The 13,139-nt window shown below is 41.2% G+C and overlaps 1 protein-coding gene across 8 annotated transcripts in view; it reads left to right on the top strand.

Annotated features, from left to right (window-relative positions):
- LOC129209288 (BEN domain-containing protein 5) overlaps window positions 1–13,139 on the top strand; it is a 952,643-nt gene that overhangs the window by 601,993 nt on the left and 337,511 nt on the right. For 4 of the 8 annotated variants that reach the window (XM_054833496.1, XM_054833491.1, XM_054833495.1 and 1 more), the window contains one exon: window positions 886–1,077. The exons of 2 other annotated variants lie outside the window; for them this stretch is intronic. In XM_054833496.1, the coding sequence (XP_054689471.1) occupies window positions 886–1,046 (161 nt within the window). In that variant the 3' untranslated portion in view covers window positions 1,047–1,077. Of the gene's footprint in view, window positions 1–479; window positions 1,078–13,139 lie in introns of those variants that run through there. 2 more of the 8 variants (XM_054833494.1, XM_054833493.1) reach the window with 2 other exon arrangements.

The raw sequence follows: 13,139 nt of genomic DNA, 5'->3' as shown, positions 1-13,139 counted from the left end.
ATTACTAGGCAAAGCAGAACAGAGTTTGTTTAATCAATCTGGGAAGCCTACAGAACAAAATACATCGTTCTGGTTATGAAAACAAAAGAACCAAAACCTGCCTGTCACTAAGGAGTTGGGTGTGTTGTACCACTTCTGATTTCAGTAACCTCTGCGGGATTCCGGCACCGAACTACTGACTCTGTGGAGCAGAATTGTCTCGACTTCCATTGCCCTCATTGCTTTTGCAGTTATTGCTATTGCTTGCTTTTTGTGTTCCAGTTAAGTTCACAAAGTGTATTGTGCAAACATGCAAGAAGATGGCTCTCGCCCAGAATAATCTACTAGTAAAAGCGAAATACGCCCAGAGACAGGGCGTACAATAAAGATGCAGACATTAATGTATGTTGAACAGATGTAAAAAAAAAATCGGTTAATGTCTTCTCCTACTGGTTACTGCTTCTCTTCCTAACCGTTATCATTCGTTTACTGTCTTGAAGGTGTGATGACAGCAGTTGACTCAGAGGGAACTGTAGATAACAACCGTTCTAGTGAGACCGTTCACCAGGGAAAAGACGCTAAATCTGCTGTGGAGATGTGGACAAATGCAAGGGTTAGGCAGGCAATACTGACTCTGTAAAAGGTTGGGTTTAGCATGTTTCTGTATAGAAAGCCTGTTAATGTAGTCGCAGCATAACTGGAAGTTGGTCATGCCAAAGATTCAAGCCTGGTGAAAAATCTTGTCTTTAACAAAATAGCCAGTGAATCAATGAAAGCTTCTGTTGTCTTGCAACAAATATACACAGTGCTTACTCAGTGCTGTCTCTTGAGTAGTTAGCCCAACACAGGGCTATATTCTTTTCTAAAAATATCCTAATGGCTCTTTCCTTTTTTTTTTCTCCCCAGAATGTTTGTATGATAGAATAGCACAAGAAACTGTGGATGAAACTGAAATTGCACAGAGACTCTCCAAAGTCAACAAGTACATCTGTGAAAAAATCATGGATATCAATAAATCATGTAAAAATGAAGAAAGGAGGGAAAGTGCAAAGTACAATTTGCAATAAATTTTGGATTTTTAATAAAGTCTTAGTGTTTTACTTAAGTGTTGTTTTTTGATTTGTGTGGCATTTTTGCTGATGGGAGAAGCTGACTTGAAGCGTTACTCTCCTATAACTGATTCGTTTTTTGAGCGGTTCTGTCAAAAGCCTTTCTATGGTGTAACCTGCTTTTAAATAATGTAAGATATATTGTAAGTCCACTCACAATGAAACAGTGAATTTTCAAAGGTTTTTGCAATGAGTTGCGGTATGATACCTGCAGTTCTGTATATAGGTTGTAATTCTGCAAACACCAACCCATTTTGCCTACATTCTGTTTTACTGGAGTTAGTGGATCTAGGCTGCGGCAAACATCTGCTTAGAAGGAAGAACTGTACAAAATCTACTTTGCTATTGAAAAGGGGTTTATTGTATTTTACAAAGTGTTTTTCTTAACTGAAATTTCAATCGTTTGTTTTTATAAATCTTTGTTTTGATCTCTAACAATATATTTGGTCAAAAACACACAAAGAACGCTTCTTTTTCACTTATTATCTTGTAGTTAGATCACCTTTGTCATCATAGTTTAAGAAAACCAAACAACAAAGAACCCAAAGCTGTAAGTTGTAAAATCATGATAATTTAGTTAAAAAAAAAAACAAAACTGCCTTTAGATTTTCTTTCAGGCACCAAGGCACTTTTCAGATTTCTGGTTATGGTACAAAGCTCTTGAGTATGTCCATATTACTGTTCTTGAAACACTATATTTTTAGTGTATTTGTATTTTCAGTTGATTTAACGATTGCCACGCTAGGGCAAGATCATGTATAATAGAAAATTCAGTGCCATTTCCTCTGAGTCCATAATTTACCACTGGACACTTTTAACACAAATTTAAATCAAAAATAAAAATAATTTTCTACATTGAAGTTAGATTTGTGATGCAAAGTTATAAGGAATAATTTGTTGTGGGTCTGAATTATACCTGATTGTAAATGAAAGAAAATAGCCTTAAGTCTTGTTTCACGGAGGACTTTCACCATAAGGTTTGTAGAGATAACTTAGGGCCTGGACTGATCAATTTTGAGGATTTGTTATATTAGTGATCTTAGCTAACCTTCCCTTTATTTTACGCACGCAGATGTGGTTATCTGCCTTTGAGGCTGTCTGTTCCTGAGTATCAGCGTTTGTTTCTTTCCTACCACTGAAGTTCAGCTTCCTGTAGTTTTGAGAGACTACCGTTCCTTATCTTCCTGTAGCGCTGGCGTACCCTAACGTTAAGCCTATTTCGGTGCCCTGTATGCGTGGATAATTTGACCGGAGCAACGCAAGGATTCCTTAAAGGGCTGGGATGGATGGAGCAAAGAGGGGAAGGGAGAGGAGGAGTGCTAGAACTGCAGAGCCTGTTTTGGGAGAGATGGAGAAAAACACCATGTTGTCTCTTCTAGTGCGCCACGTGTGATTAAATGATGTCTTAATTCAGGGCATAAGTATTTGGTTTATGCTTTCTAAAGTGCAGTGTCATGACTGGCTTCTGCCGTGCTGCCAGACAGGTACGCCCCACTTCCACCGCACGTGTCTGCGTTCCCGTCCCTTCAGCTGGCGCTTGTGATTGCGCAGGTGGGTTGGATCTCGCTGGTTTCCAAGGTTCGTTTCGTAAGGGCTGGTGCCGATAGGATGGAGCTGGGGAGCATTCACGGCGAGAGACGGAAAGAGGAGGAGTGTCTTTTTACGGTGGCTTATGCGTATTCTGAAATCGCATTTAACAGCCTAGCTTGTCTCCTGTTAATCTCAAAGCGTTCTTAGGTAGTGTTTAATGAAGTGCATAAATGTTTATGCTTCCTAATTTGGGATGCTAAATAGCAAATTAGTGTTTATAATGTCAGTGCATGTATCCTTTTATTAATTAAAGAACAAAATAGAGATAACATTGAAAAAACACTGAAACAGCAAGTTCCCACTTTTCAAGCAGACTTGTGAATGTACGGGGGTTTTTTAAGTGATATTAGGACAATCTACTAGTTTGGGGGGAGAACGCCCATAATTTCCTCAGTCTTTTATGGCTTTAGTACTAATGTGTTTTCATTGTAACAGATTCTTTAATGAGAAGATCATGCTGCACTTCTTAGAAGATAAGCCTATTTGAGACAACATTTTATGAAACCTGGGAGAAGCAGATTAGAATTTAATTAGAGTTAGGACTCCAGCATGGCCCCAAAAATCAGAGATTCCAAGACTTTCTGCAAAACCAGCATCATCTTTCTGAGGCTTCTCTTTGACAGACACGTCCCATCAGACGTTAATGCTGCATATTGCTGAAGAATTGCAGATTTCTCTTTGGGGAAGGTATCTTAGAAGGCTTCTTTCATTTCTTCCTGGAGTTTCTATCAGCCCAGGTCCAGGAAACAGTTTTTAGCGGAGTTCAACAAGAGTATTTGGGTGGCACAGGAAGGTCCGGTCCCTTTGAAGTGTAGCCTTGTGCGGGGGCTGATAGTGTGTCCTTTGGACTGCGCAACTGGCATTTAATCTAAGTGTCACCTGAAGCTTTGCTGAGTTACGGTAAAGGAGTAGGACATATTAAAGGTAAGATACTTTTTGTATTATAACTTGAACTAAACCTTTGGATTTCTGGAAATAAGTTTTTGCTAGTAATAATCCAGTTTTGCGCACGGCAGTTGCAAGGCGCTGTGCGGAGGGCTCTGTAACGGACAGCAGGTGTGTACGAATAACGTCTTTGCGTTACTCTTGGCTTTTCCACCCCATGAGCCCCTACGAAGACCGTACAAGTCTTCCCCAGCGCGTCTGTTTGAAGTAGGGAAATAGGCTACGGTTGTTGCGTCTTCCGGCGTTACCCAAGGAAAAATACAAACTTTAATGGGGTATGCTTTTCTGCATTGAAATAGCGATGTGTTAATTAATTGCAAATTTCATTTCACTATGTTATACCGCATTTATGACGAATACTGTTCTTGCTGGTACATTAATTCTTCCCTAATTGTGCCTGCCTGTACATAGTTCTGCTTTGTTCATAATGCATCTGGTGTGAATCTACCATCGGAGACTTTACTCGAAAATAGTGCCTGCTAACTTTTCCCTGCCCTAGCTTAACTTCATGCCTGTCCATCAGGTGAAACAGGAGAGAATTTTGACATAAAATGAAGTGGGGTTTATTACACCCTGTAATACCCCTCATTCCTTGTTCTAAGGTTTATGCTGTGCCGTTACTTCACACCGTAAACCTGGCTTTGTAAGTATCAGAAAAAAACAGATTTAAGAGGAACTGACTTTTTGTCCTGAGATCAGTGCACACTGTTTACTTCTCTTTTTGTAGCAAAGCAGGAAGAAGGTATTACTGTTATATAAATAATCTGATCCTTTGTCACCACACATTGCTGCTGTAAGTTGTAATATTCATGACCCGATCCATATTAAAGTGCCTCTGGCAGACTTGCAAGGAGGCAAGATTAGAGCTGACAAAAAGGGCTTTATTTTCCATTAATGATTTTAGAAGGGAAATGAGCTATTACGTTACAGGAAAGAATCCTAACAGAGATTTTAATACCTCAGAATGACCAGCCATGCAATTTAAAAAAAAAAAGCTAATATTTGTTAGGAAAAAAAATATTGTTAGGTTCAGCTGTTACAGAACAGGTTTGGATTTAGTGATGCTTTATAGAGATGAAAGATATTTTTTATATATATATATATATACAGCTAGACTAAAATACTTATTTAGTCATGTCACAGTTGAACCATGAGCAGAAAGAATTTAGGGTTGCATTTGGGTAGCTATTCAGCATGACTGTCAAAAGAAGGCACAACCTCCCCGTGGGAGGTCACTTCTCTGCACCGTCCCTTGGATGCTGTATCTGATAGATGACTGCGATGCTGCTTTGTTGTCTTAAGCAGAGATTAGTGTCCTCTTGGAAGGTTTTAAGTAGCAATAAATTGAACTTTTGGGGGATTTAGTGAAATTGTAAAGATAATGCAGCTTCCCACTTCCAGAATTTGTAGACTATTTAAAAATAAAGGGAAGTGCAGGTCATTGTTAAAATAATACTGTCTTGACGCAAAACCTCAAGGGAGCGAGAACGTTCTGAACTGGGAACACCGGGCGCTAGCTGTGGCCTCGCGGTGTGCTAGCGGCGTTCGGAACTCTTGAGAAACGCAAACTTGGGCTGGTTCTGAAAGGGAAAGTGAGGTTGTGTCCTACGGAGCCATATTGAGGATTATTTCAATATTCCATGTTTTGGTGTGAGAACGGCCACTCTTCTCCAGGATACAAGGATGAAATTTGCGCTCCTTCAGAATGAGGTGGTAGTTTTCTCAGTATCCTTGAAAATATTTGTCATTCTGTGCATGCCTTTAGTCTCAGATTGACGAAGTCATAACATCAATTGCTTAGACTTTATTGGTGTCATTTTTTTCATCATAACAGCGTGGAACTGTGAAGTGATTCATGCAACACTGAGGCAATAAAAATGTTATGAAGTGCAATCATTGCATGTTTCATGCTCAGTAGCTAATTTTTAATTTCACCATCTTGGACACTTTTTCATCCCCTCAGGCTTCCTAAATAGGAAAGGAGAATCATTTGGACTTGGAAAACAGGAACAGTGATTCAAGAAGGAATTAATTTACTTGGCTGTTCATTTGCTTTACTTTTGCAATTATTTCTGCAGTTTATGTTTGAACAATAACTTTCAGCCTGTGCATCGGATACCCGCTTGTTCAGTCCTGCGGTGAAATCACGGTCCTGTGGTTGTGACATCATTTGTTTACCATAAAGAGGAAAATACCTTATCTGTGACATCAGATGAAGTCGCATTATGTCTGGATCAAAATAGAGGTGAAAGTGGGTCTGGGAGGAGAGGAAGAAGCCAAGCCTGAAGGATTTTTTTTCTTTGCTGCCTTCTGACTAGAAATGTTTTTCCTACTAAGGAAATGATTTCCCTCACATTTAGCAGAAGAGCAACTTTATGTTCCCTGTTTATTGATAGTAAAACCTTAACAGAACTAAACTCTTTATTAGTATATCTGTTTAATGAATCGGGCTACCTGCTTGCATATGAAATTTTGAAATTATAGAGTCCCAGAAAAATGACTGAACACCCAAGAGAGGGGGAGGCTGGGGGTGACGTAGCTTTTATTGTAGTACAACAATTGCTAGAAGTCCGGTGAAATGTAAGATGAGAAATTCTGCTTGTTGGTGCTTGTGTATCCTTTATAGTTTAGCATGAGCTTTCATGCTTTTGGTGTGGAGAAAGATGTAGGTTTCCTGGGAAGAATTGGCTGTGAACCCCCTTTGGTGTCCGCCCTACTGAATGTGAAGGACGTACGGACAGCAGCGGGGGGAATGGCTCCATAGTGCCCCGTCACGCTGGTACCGGCCCCTTCCGCGCGGGACTCGGGTGAATGAAAAAGCTTACATGGGAGAGTTTCGTATTCTTTCTTTCATACTCAAATATATCTTTAAAGTCTTCCCAAACGTTTATGTAAATCTAACTGAATTGTAGTGTAGTTTTTTTTTTAAAAAAGAGTATTTTTGTGTCTTCCTTTTATTATTTTTGTATTGGCAAAATAAGAAGTTTTATGGGAGGCATCTTTCTCTGTGTTTAAGTTGGGATATCAGCCCACCGATACTTGAAAACAGTCCATTTGGACATTTTGCATCTGTGGGTCAGATGCGGCATGGTCTTCCCTTTCCGTATAGAGTCCTCTGCAGGATTTGTGGATTATGGAGGTGCCTTTAGAGAATATTTCTCAAAATAAGAAGGATTGGAGGTGGATGGGGCAAAGCATCTGTCTCCAAGTTAAAGTTCTGTGTTTCCATTTCTTGAAGAGCCTAAAACTAAACTAAAAACTAAAAGTCTTGAAAGTAGAATTTTACTTTTTTTCCCTGTATTGTATATTAAAATGTTTCAACACTTGATTTCTTTGCAGTTGCAAGGACACTTTGATCCTTACAGGAATGAGCAATTGAGGATGTAGAATTTGGGGCTAAGCAGGGGTAAAGGTGGTGATGTAGCATCACCTCTGCTTCGGAGCACTGTGCAAGGAACCACCCTCCTTGTTATGATAGGGTAGGACAATCTAGAGGGGTGTCTTTTATTTAGGTGTAGTCCCCTAAAGGCAACTCATCCAACAAAGGTTGTTTGTTGCCACATTGGTAAATATGTGCAACTTCCACTCTGTGGCTTTCCTAAACTTAAAATTAAGGGGGATCCACTCAGCAGCAGCCCAACATGGAGGAGGACCCTACATCTGGTGGTACGGGCAGCCTCGGAACAGGCTGTGGAGAGGCAGCCCTTTTCGCCTTCCCATAGGGAATTAATACGTGCAATGGAGATGAAGTCAGTAGCCAAACAACAAAATCTCAAGCAGTTTGACTGGCATTTAAGGTTTCAATCAGTGAGAAGTTTTATTAATTAAAACGGTCCAATCACTCTTACGTGCCAAGAATTTAACCTTTAACAAGCAGAATAATCAGCGTTTTCTTCTGCAGCCAGGGACGTCTATCTAGTGCGCTTACACAGCTGTGTGTTTACAGATGTCTCATGCCATTATTCTGTATAAATCTGTCAATGCCGTGCAAATCCACAAATTCATAATTTTTCTGAAGTTAGCCAGCCCTGCCCGTTTTCCCGGTCATCCTTTTTCGTTTCTGTTCCTTCTGCAAGGGGAAGCAGAGTCTTCTGTGCTTGCCTTAGAGGTAAGGAGACGGAAGCATTTCACAACTCCTGCCTTGCAAGTTGTCAGCAGGGTTCTGAAGTGAAATACCTGCTTGTTATTCTTGGAGATAAGTGACACAGAGCTAGAGCATTTCCGTAGGAGATCTGGTAGTGCTGCTGTCACCGTAAGGCAGACTTTGCAGTTCAGGGACTTCACGTAGCAGCATTTTCTCTTTTTTTTTTTTTTTCTTGCCGTGTCAAAGCATAGATTGTAGCGAAGAAAATTTTCTTCTTTGTGAAGGTCTCAAAGTGGTAAAATGGAATAAGTAGATCTTTCAGCAGTATCTCTTAAAAAACGTTTATTCCTCAAAACAGAGGATCCCCTGTTTTTTCAGAGGCTTAGTGGCCGGGAAGTTGCCCACGTAATTACGGTGCCTAAGTTTGGATTGTCATTTCCATCGGATGAGCAATGGAAAGCATTAGGCACTTTGACAGATTATACTGATTTATGAGTTTAAATTGCCTTCTGGGACTCCCTTTTCCCCTTTACTGTATGAAATACAGCCACCTGTTGATCTCTGAAAGAAAGAGCTATTTCAAAATTCTGTGATCTGAGTACAGTTCTTGAGAAGGATGTTCCTAGGTGTCGAGTTAGGGTGGAAAGACTGCAGGCTGCGGTGCATCTGCTGGTGGGTCAGCCGATGAGATGGTGCGGTCCCCTGCAGAACACATCAGAAAGCTTCGCTCAGTTGCTCCTTTGAAGAGAAACCGTGGCTGGTTAAAAAAACCAAGCCATCTTGAAAAGGCATCAAAGTGTTAAATCCATCTTTTCCTTGAGTAGTTTATTCCAGTGGGTAACTACCCTCGCTGCTCAGCTTGGGCCTCGTTTCTCTGTGAATTTTTCTGGCTTAACTTCTAATTCCTGGTTCTTGATTTCTCTGTCTTAATATTCTCTCAGTATTTCTCCACCTCATGAATATCTCAATAGACTGGGTGTCCAGTCTTCCACTACCACAGGTTGTGACTCGTTTTTGTAATATCGTTCCTTTATGCCTACCCAAATTCATTTTAGTTTCATGGAAATACTTTCTATAGAGGAGTTCTTGATATTCTCTTAAATAGAGTTTTAGTTAATGTGATACAATCTCATGTTTTAGGACACATGTCACTTTGTGTTAGAACATCATATATGATAGCTGTAATTTCATTTTGTGGGGCAAACTTAATTTGCCTCTGTAGAAAAAACCCTGATATTTAATTGATTCTTGACCAATTGGTGTCCCAGTATAATTCCCTTTTTACTGTGTTATTAGATATAGCTCTGTCATGAAAACACTGTTCTTTAAGTGAGTATTTATCTCTGATATGCTTTCCTCTTTGACTTGGTGCTATACGTGTGCCAACAACGAGACAGAGCACGTTCTTCGGGCTTGCCAGGCTGCTTATTCGTGTACTCGCGGCTCAGCCAGGCAGGCGGGTGACGGTGTCGAACCGGGCTGCAAAGAGCAACAGGTGAGCGGAGTTCCACGCAAAAGAGGACACTGAAATAATAGAACTTAGAAGGAAGGGAAGCCACAGTCATTTTCCTATTATTAAATTTTGTACCATCTTCAAGATAGTTAACGGAGTTTTCTTGGTCGATGATACCTGTGCATTGCCAAAGAATGGTGAAAGGCTGCTGTCGTTATGCTGGCATTATTACACACGCTCAGAATGAAGGGAGGGTGTCCTTAGAGAGAGATGGCATCTTTCGTGGAATTACTTCATTCTGGAGCCTCCAACCAAACCCCATAAAGGAATCAGACCTGACAGGAGAAGAGCTTGCTATATGCCAACGCTTGCTGTGCCTACTTTGATAAAATAAAAGTTGCTTTGGATAGGACTTACACATATTTTGTTTGACCATGCCTGCTAAATAATTAATATTCTCAGTTAACTTCAGAGACAAGATGAGAAACCGCCAACCTCCTCCACTGAGATGGTTTAATGAAAATTGTTCTTTGCCAGAATTTTGAAGGTCAAAACCGGCTTAGATACGTAAACAGAAATTATATCAAGGTAAAGCAAAAAAACCCCTTGTAATTAATCTTTTTTTTAAGAAGTCCCTTCCTTCCTCTGAGAATTTTGAACACTGTCAGACAAGGCTCTTCTAAATTTCCTTCATCAGCTCTCTGAAAATTCCCTATTAATTTAGTCATTTATAAATGTTATGAAATCATGTTATTGGTTTATTTTTGGTTGTAAAGGCATGAGGAAATTTGCATACTGCGCCTTTTGAAAAGTAATTAATGTTTCACTCTTAAATGCCTATTGATATTTTTATGTTTCCTATTGATTTGAAATTAATCCCTCTGCCAATTTAAAGCTCACATGCTGGTTCCTCCAGGTTTCATTTACAAAGAATGGACAGGACAGCGTCATTGAGCTGATCTAGTTATGCTGACAGCGTCTGATGAGCTCAAGAAAAAAATAATGTTCTGCCTGATCTGGGCTTCCTCCCTCTCTGGGGGTGACCGAAGGTGGCCCTTTCCCACATGCTTTGGGAGAGGCTGTGGCAGTTTTAACTAACTAGAAGCTTAGTGATGGGAGGGGTAAGATCAAAGCAGTTCAAGTGCCTGTTGTAATACCGAGAGCAGAAACCAGTGATTGGCGTACGATCCCACCCCAGTGCTGCAGTATTAAACACTGGGCAAGGCCTTGGTGATGTTCTGCAGGGTTATGGGTGGCGCAGAAGTTGCTCTCGTGGTCTCCCTGCTTACCTGGCTGATCCGATCTCCTGTTCCGGAGGTCGGGTAGAACTCGTACCTGAGATATTTCAACTTTGTGGTCGAGATGTGGCCAGTTTTTCATCCTCTTTGGGTAGGGGATTTGCTGTCTCATCAAAATCTGATCTGTGGTGGGATCCACAAAGTACCACTATCTATGGCAGCTCAGCTAGCTTTGCTAGGGTGAGGAGGACAACATTGCTAGTCCAGAGGAGGGCCACTGTGCCCTGCCAACCTCCCATGCTTCACAGGGGAGGGTGCGAGCTCGTTAAAACCGACACAATTTGGGTATCTTTCTGTATTGGGTTTGATTTGGGTCTTCAATACTTCCATGGTGTATTACCTACCACTGCACTGTCAGCTTGTAGCATTTAAGACTCACCTTATGTGTTTAATATAGAAGTTGATGGTGGTCAAGGTATTGTGACTTGTGTGGCATTAAGAGTGGTGAGGGAGCCTGCACTTGGGGGACAGCCTGCACCGGTCAGGCTGTAGAGTTTGGTGTCTGCACTGATGGGTGGGTTTCTCCTGAGCTGGTACTTTGTGAGAATTCCTCTAGCACACTCCTCGGTGAACCTGCATGGCACCTTCTTCTCCTTGAACATGGAATATCCAGGCAGTTCTGCAAAAGTTGGGGATCTTTTGTTGCTGGCTAACAATGAAACTCTCTTCTGGTCTGGGAGATAAACTTTAGTGGAGCTTTTTTTGGCAGAAGAATGTCTCGTGGGCCGGTATTGCCTCTACTCTGCATGACAGAATTACCTGTTAGTACTGTCAGGTACCCCAAATGTAATTACTGGAAGAATCAGATACAGTGTGATTAAAGGAATTCATATTTGTTATTCGAGGGGTTTCTCTTTCTTTATTAAATACTTCAGCAAAATTTCAGTAACCAGTGACCTCTGTTGAGAAGTGACTCATTGCATTTTAAAGGCTTTATAACCAAGTCATCCCTTCTTGTCAGAGACATGGAAGATGAATAGATGGTTCTTGCCTGCGATTTCCAGTCCCAGGGGAAGTCCCTTTTCGCTGCCTGTGGTGATGCTCAGCTGCATCATTGCTTTTAATTGCCTCCAGGCTCCTGCAGGACTGCGTGCGTCCCCTCTGGCATGACCTACATCCTTGCAGAACCATGAATCCCTTGGCACTGGTTAGTGGAGTCTGAGCTTAGGACAGAAAGTCCTGTTGTTGCTAATCCCAGGCTGGCTCCCAATGCTGTGAGCTGCGTGCCGATCTCTTTCTTGCGTCCTTAAACTGATTTGGAGTTATTTTGCCTGTAGAAGGATACAAATGAATTTTCTGTATGAAGGATGATGGTAGAAAATGTGAGTGTTGTCTTGAGCGTTATGGGTGTGTTAGTACACTGTAATCCAGAGAAGGATGTATTAATTAGAGCACAAGTACCTTATCAAATCAGAAATCCATACATCATTACGTATATGTATTTTTCCCTGGAAAGAGGGAATAAACAGTGAAATAACAATTCTAGCTGTAGCTTGAATTGCATTGCTGTAGGTCACGTCGAAGACAAGTGTGTCATTGTGTCAGATAATTCAGTTTAATTTGGAAGGCTTAGGTTAATGGAGGAATAAGATAATGACATTTAAGGTGAATTAAAGTAAACACTGCAGTCTGTTACGGAAAGGAAACATTTATAAAATATAAGAGCATCTTGTTCATTTTGGGAAGTATAGCACTCTTCTCCAAGAATGTCTGTTCCACCATGAATTTCTACAGTGAATTTGGTTGACGGTACTAAAATAGCTTATCCTGAAACCTGGAGAATTGTTAAATGCCAGGCTTTTCAGGTTAAATTTGGAGAAGGCAGTTCTGTAGTACTGAAGGTGTACGGCCCTGCTGTTGGACTTTGTCACACAGGATTGCAGTTACCGGTCCCGCACCGTCGAAGACCCAACGTGTTCCACGGGTGCGTCAGCTCCCGTTTTGCTCCGTCCACTCGTGGCGGTAGCTGAGCCTGGAACATTGTTCTGCAGGACGTGCTTTTTCACCTCTCCCCCCAGCCTCCAGTGTGAATTTGCTCGTAAGCAGTTTTGTTCCTGAGCAAATGTTGCTGCCAAGTTTTAGCAGCTTTTTTTCCTGTCTTTGAAGAGTTTACGAGAGATCGTATCCCCTCTACCTTTGCTAGACTGAACTGTCTTATAAATTTCGCTTGGAAGATAGGCTCACCGATTCATCTTCTCTTATCCTAGTCAGCTGCTTCTATGCTTGTCTGATCTTTCTTGATCAGTGACGCTTTGTGCTGAATTTTATCTGGAGTGCTAACAGTACCTTGTATGGTGACATTATCGTTCTAGAAATGCCTTTCTCTAGAAATATCTTCTGCATTTTTCATGGCTTTGTCATGCTGAGGACTCATAATTTAGCAGTAATCAATGGCTCTGCTGAGGTTGACATCCTTCCTTTGAGTTCCTAACGTATGCCAGACTTCCTGTCAGCCTGGAGGAACTTGTATTTAGGCTGCCAAACTTAATCTCGCCTCCGTTATTCCACTCCTGAAAGTCATTGTGAGGGATCTTTTCTTCCCACCTGATATTTCTCTGCTGCTGGGTCACACTGGTGTTACCTTCCAGTACGGCGCCCTTAGCAGGTGTCTCCAGAGCCTGCGCTTAACCAGTGCTTATGTGAAAACTGTCTTCGCTGTTATGTAGGTTTGGACCTATTCT

Source organism: Grus americana, chromosome 8 (assembly GCF_028858705.1).
Source record: "Grus americana isolate bGruAme1 chromosome 8, bGruAme1.mat, whole genome shotgun sequence".
Lineage (NCBI taxonomy): Eukaryota > Metazoa > Chordata > Aves > Gruiformes > Gruidae > Grus > Grus americana.
This window is presented reverse-complemented; position numbering and strand designations above follow the sequence as displayed.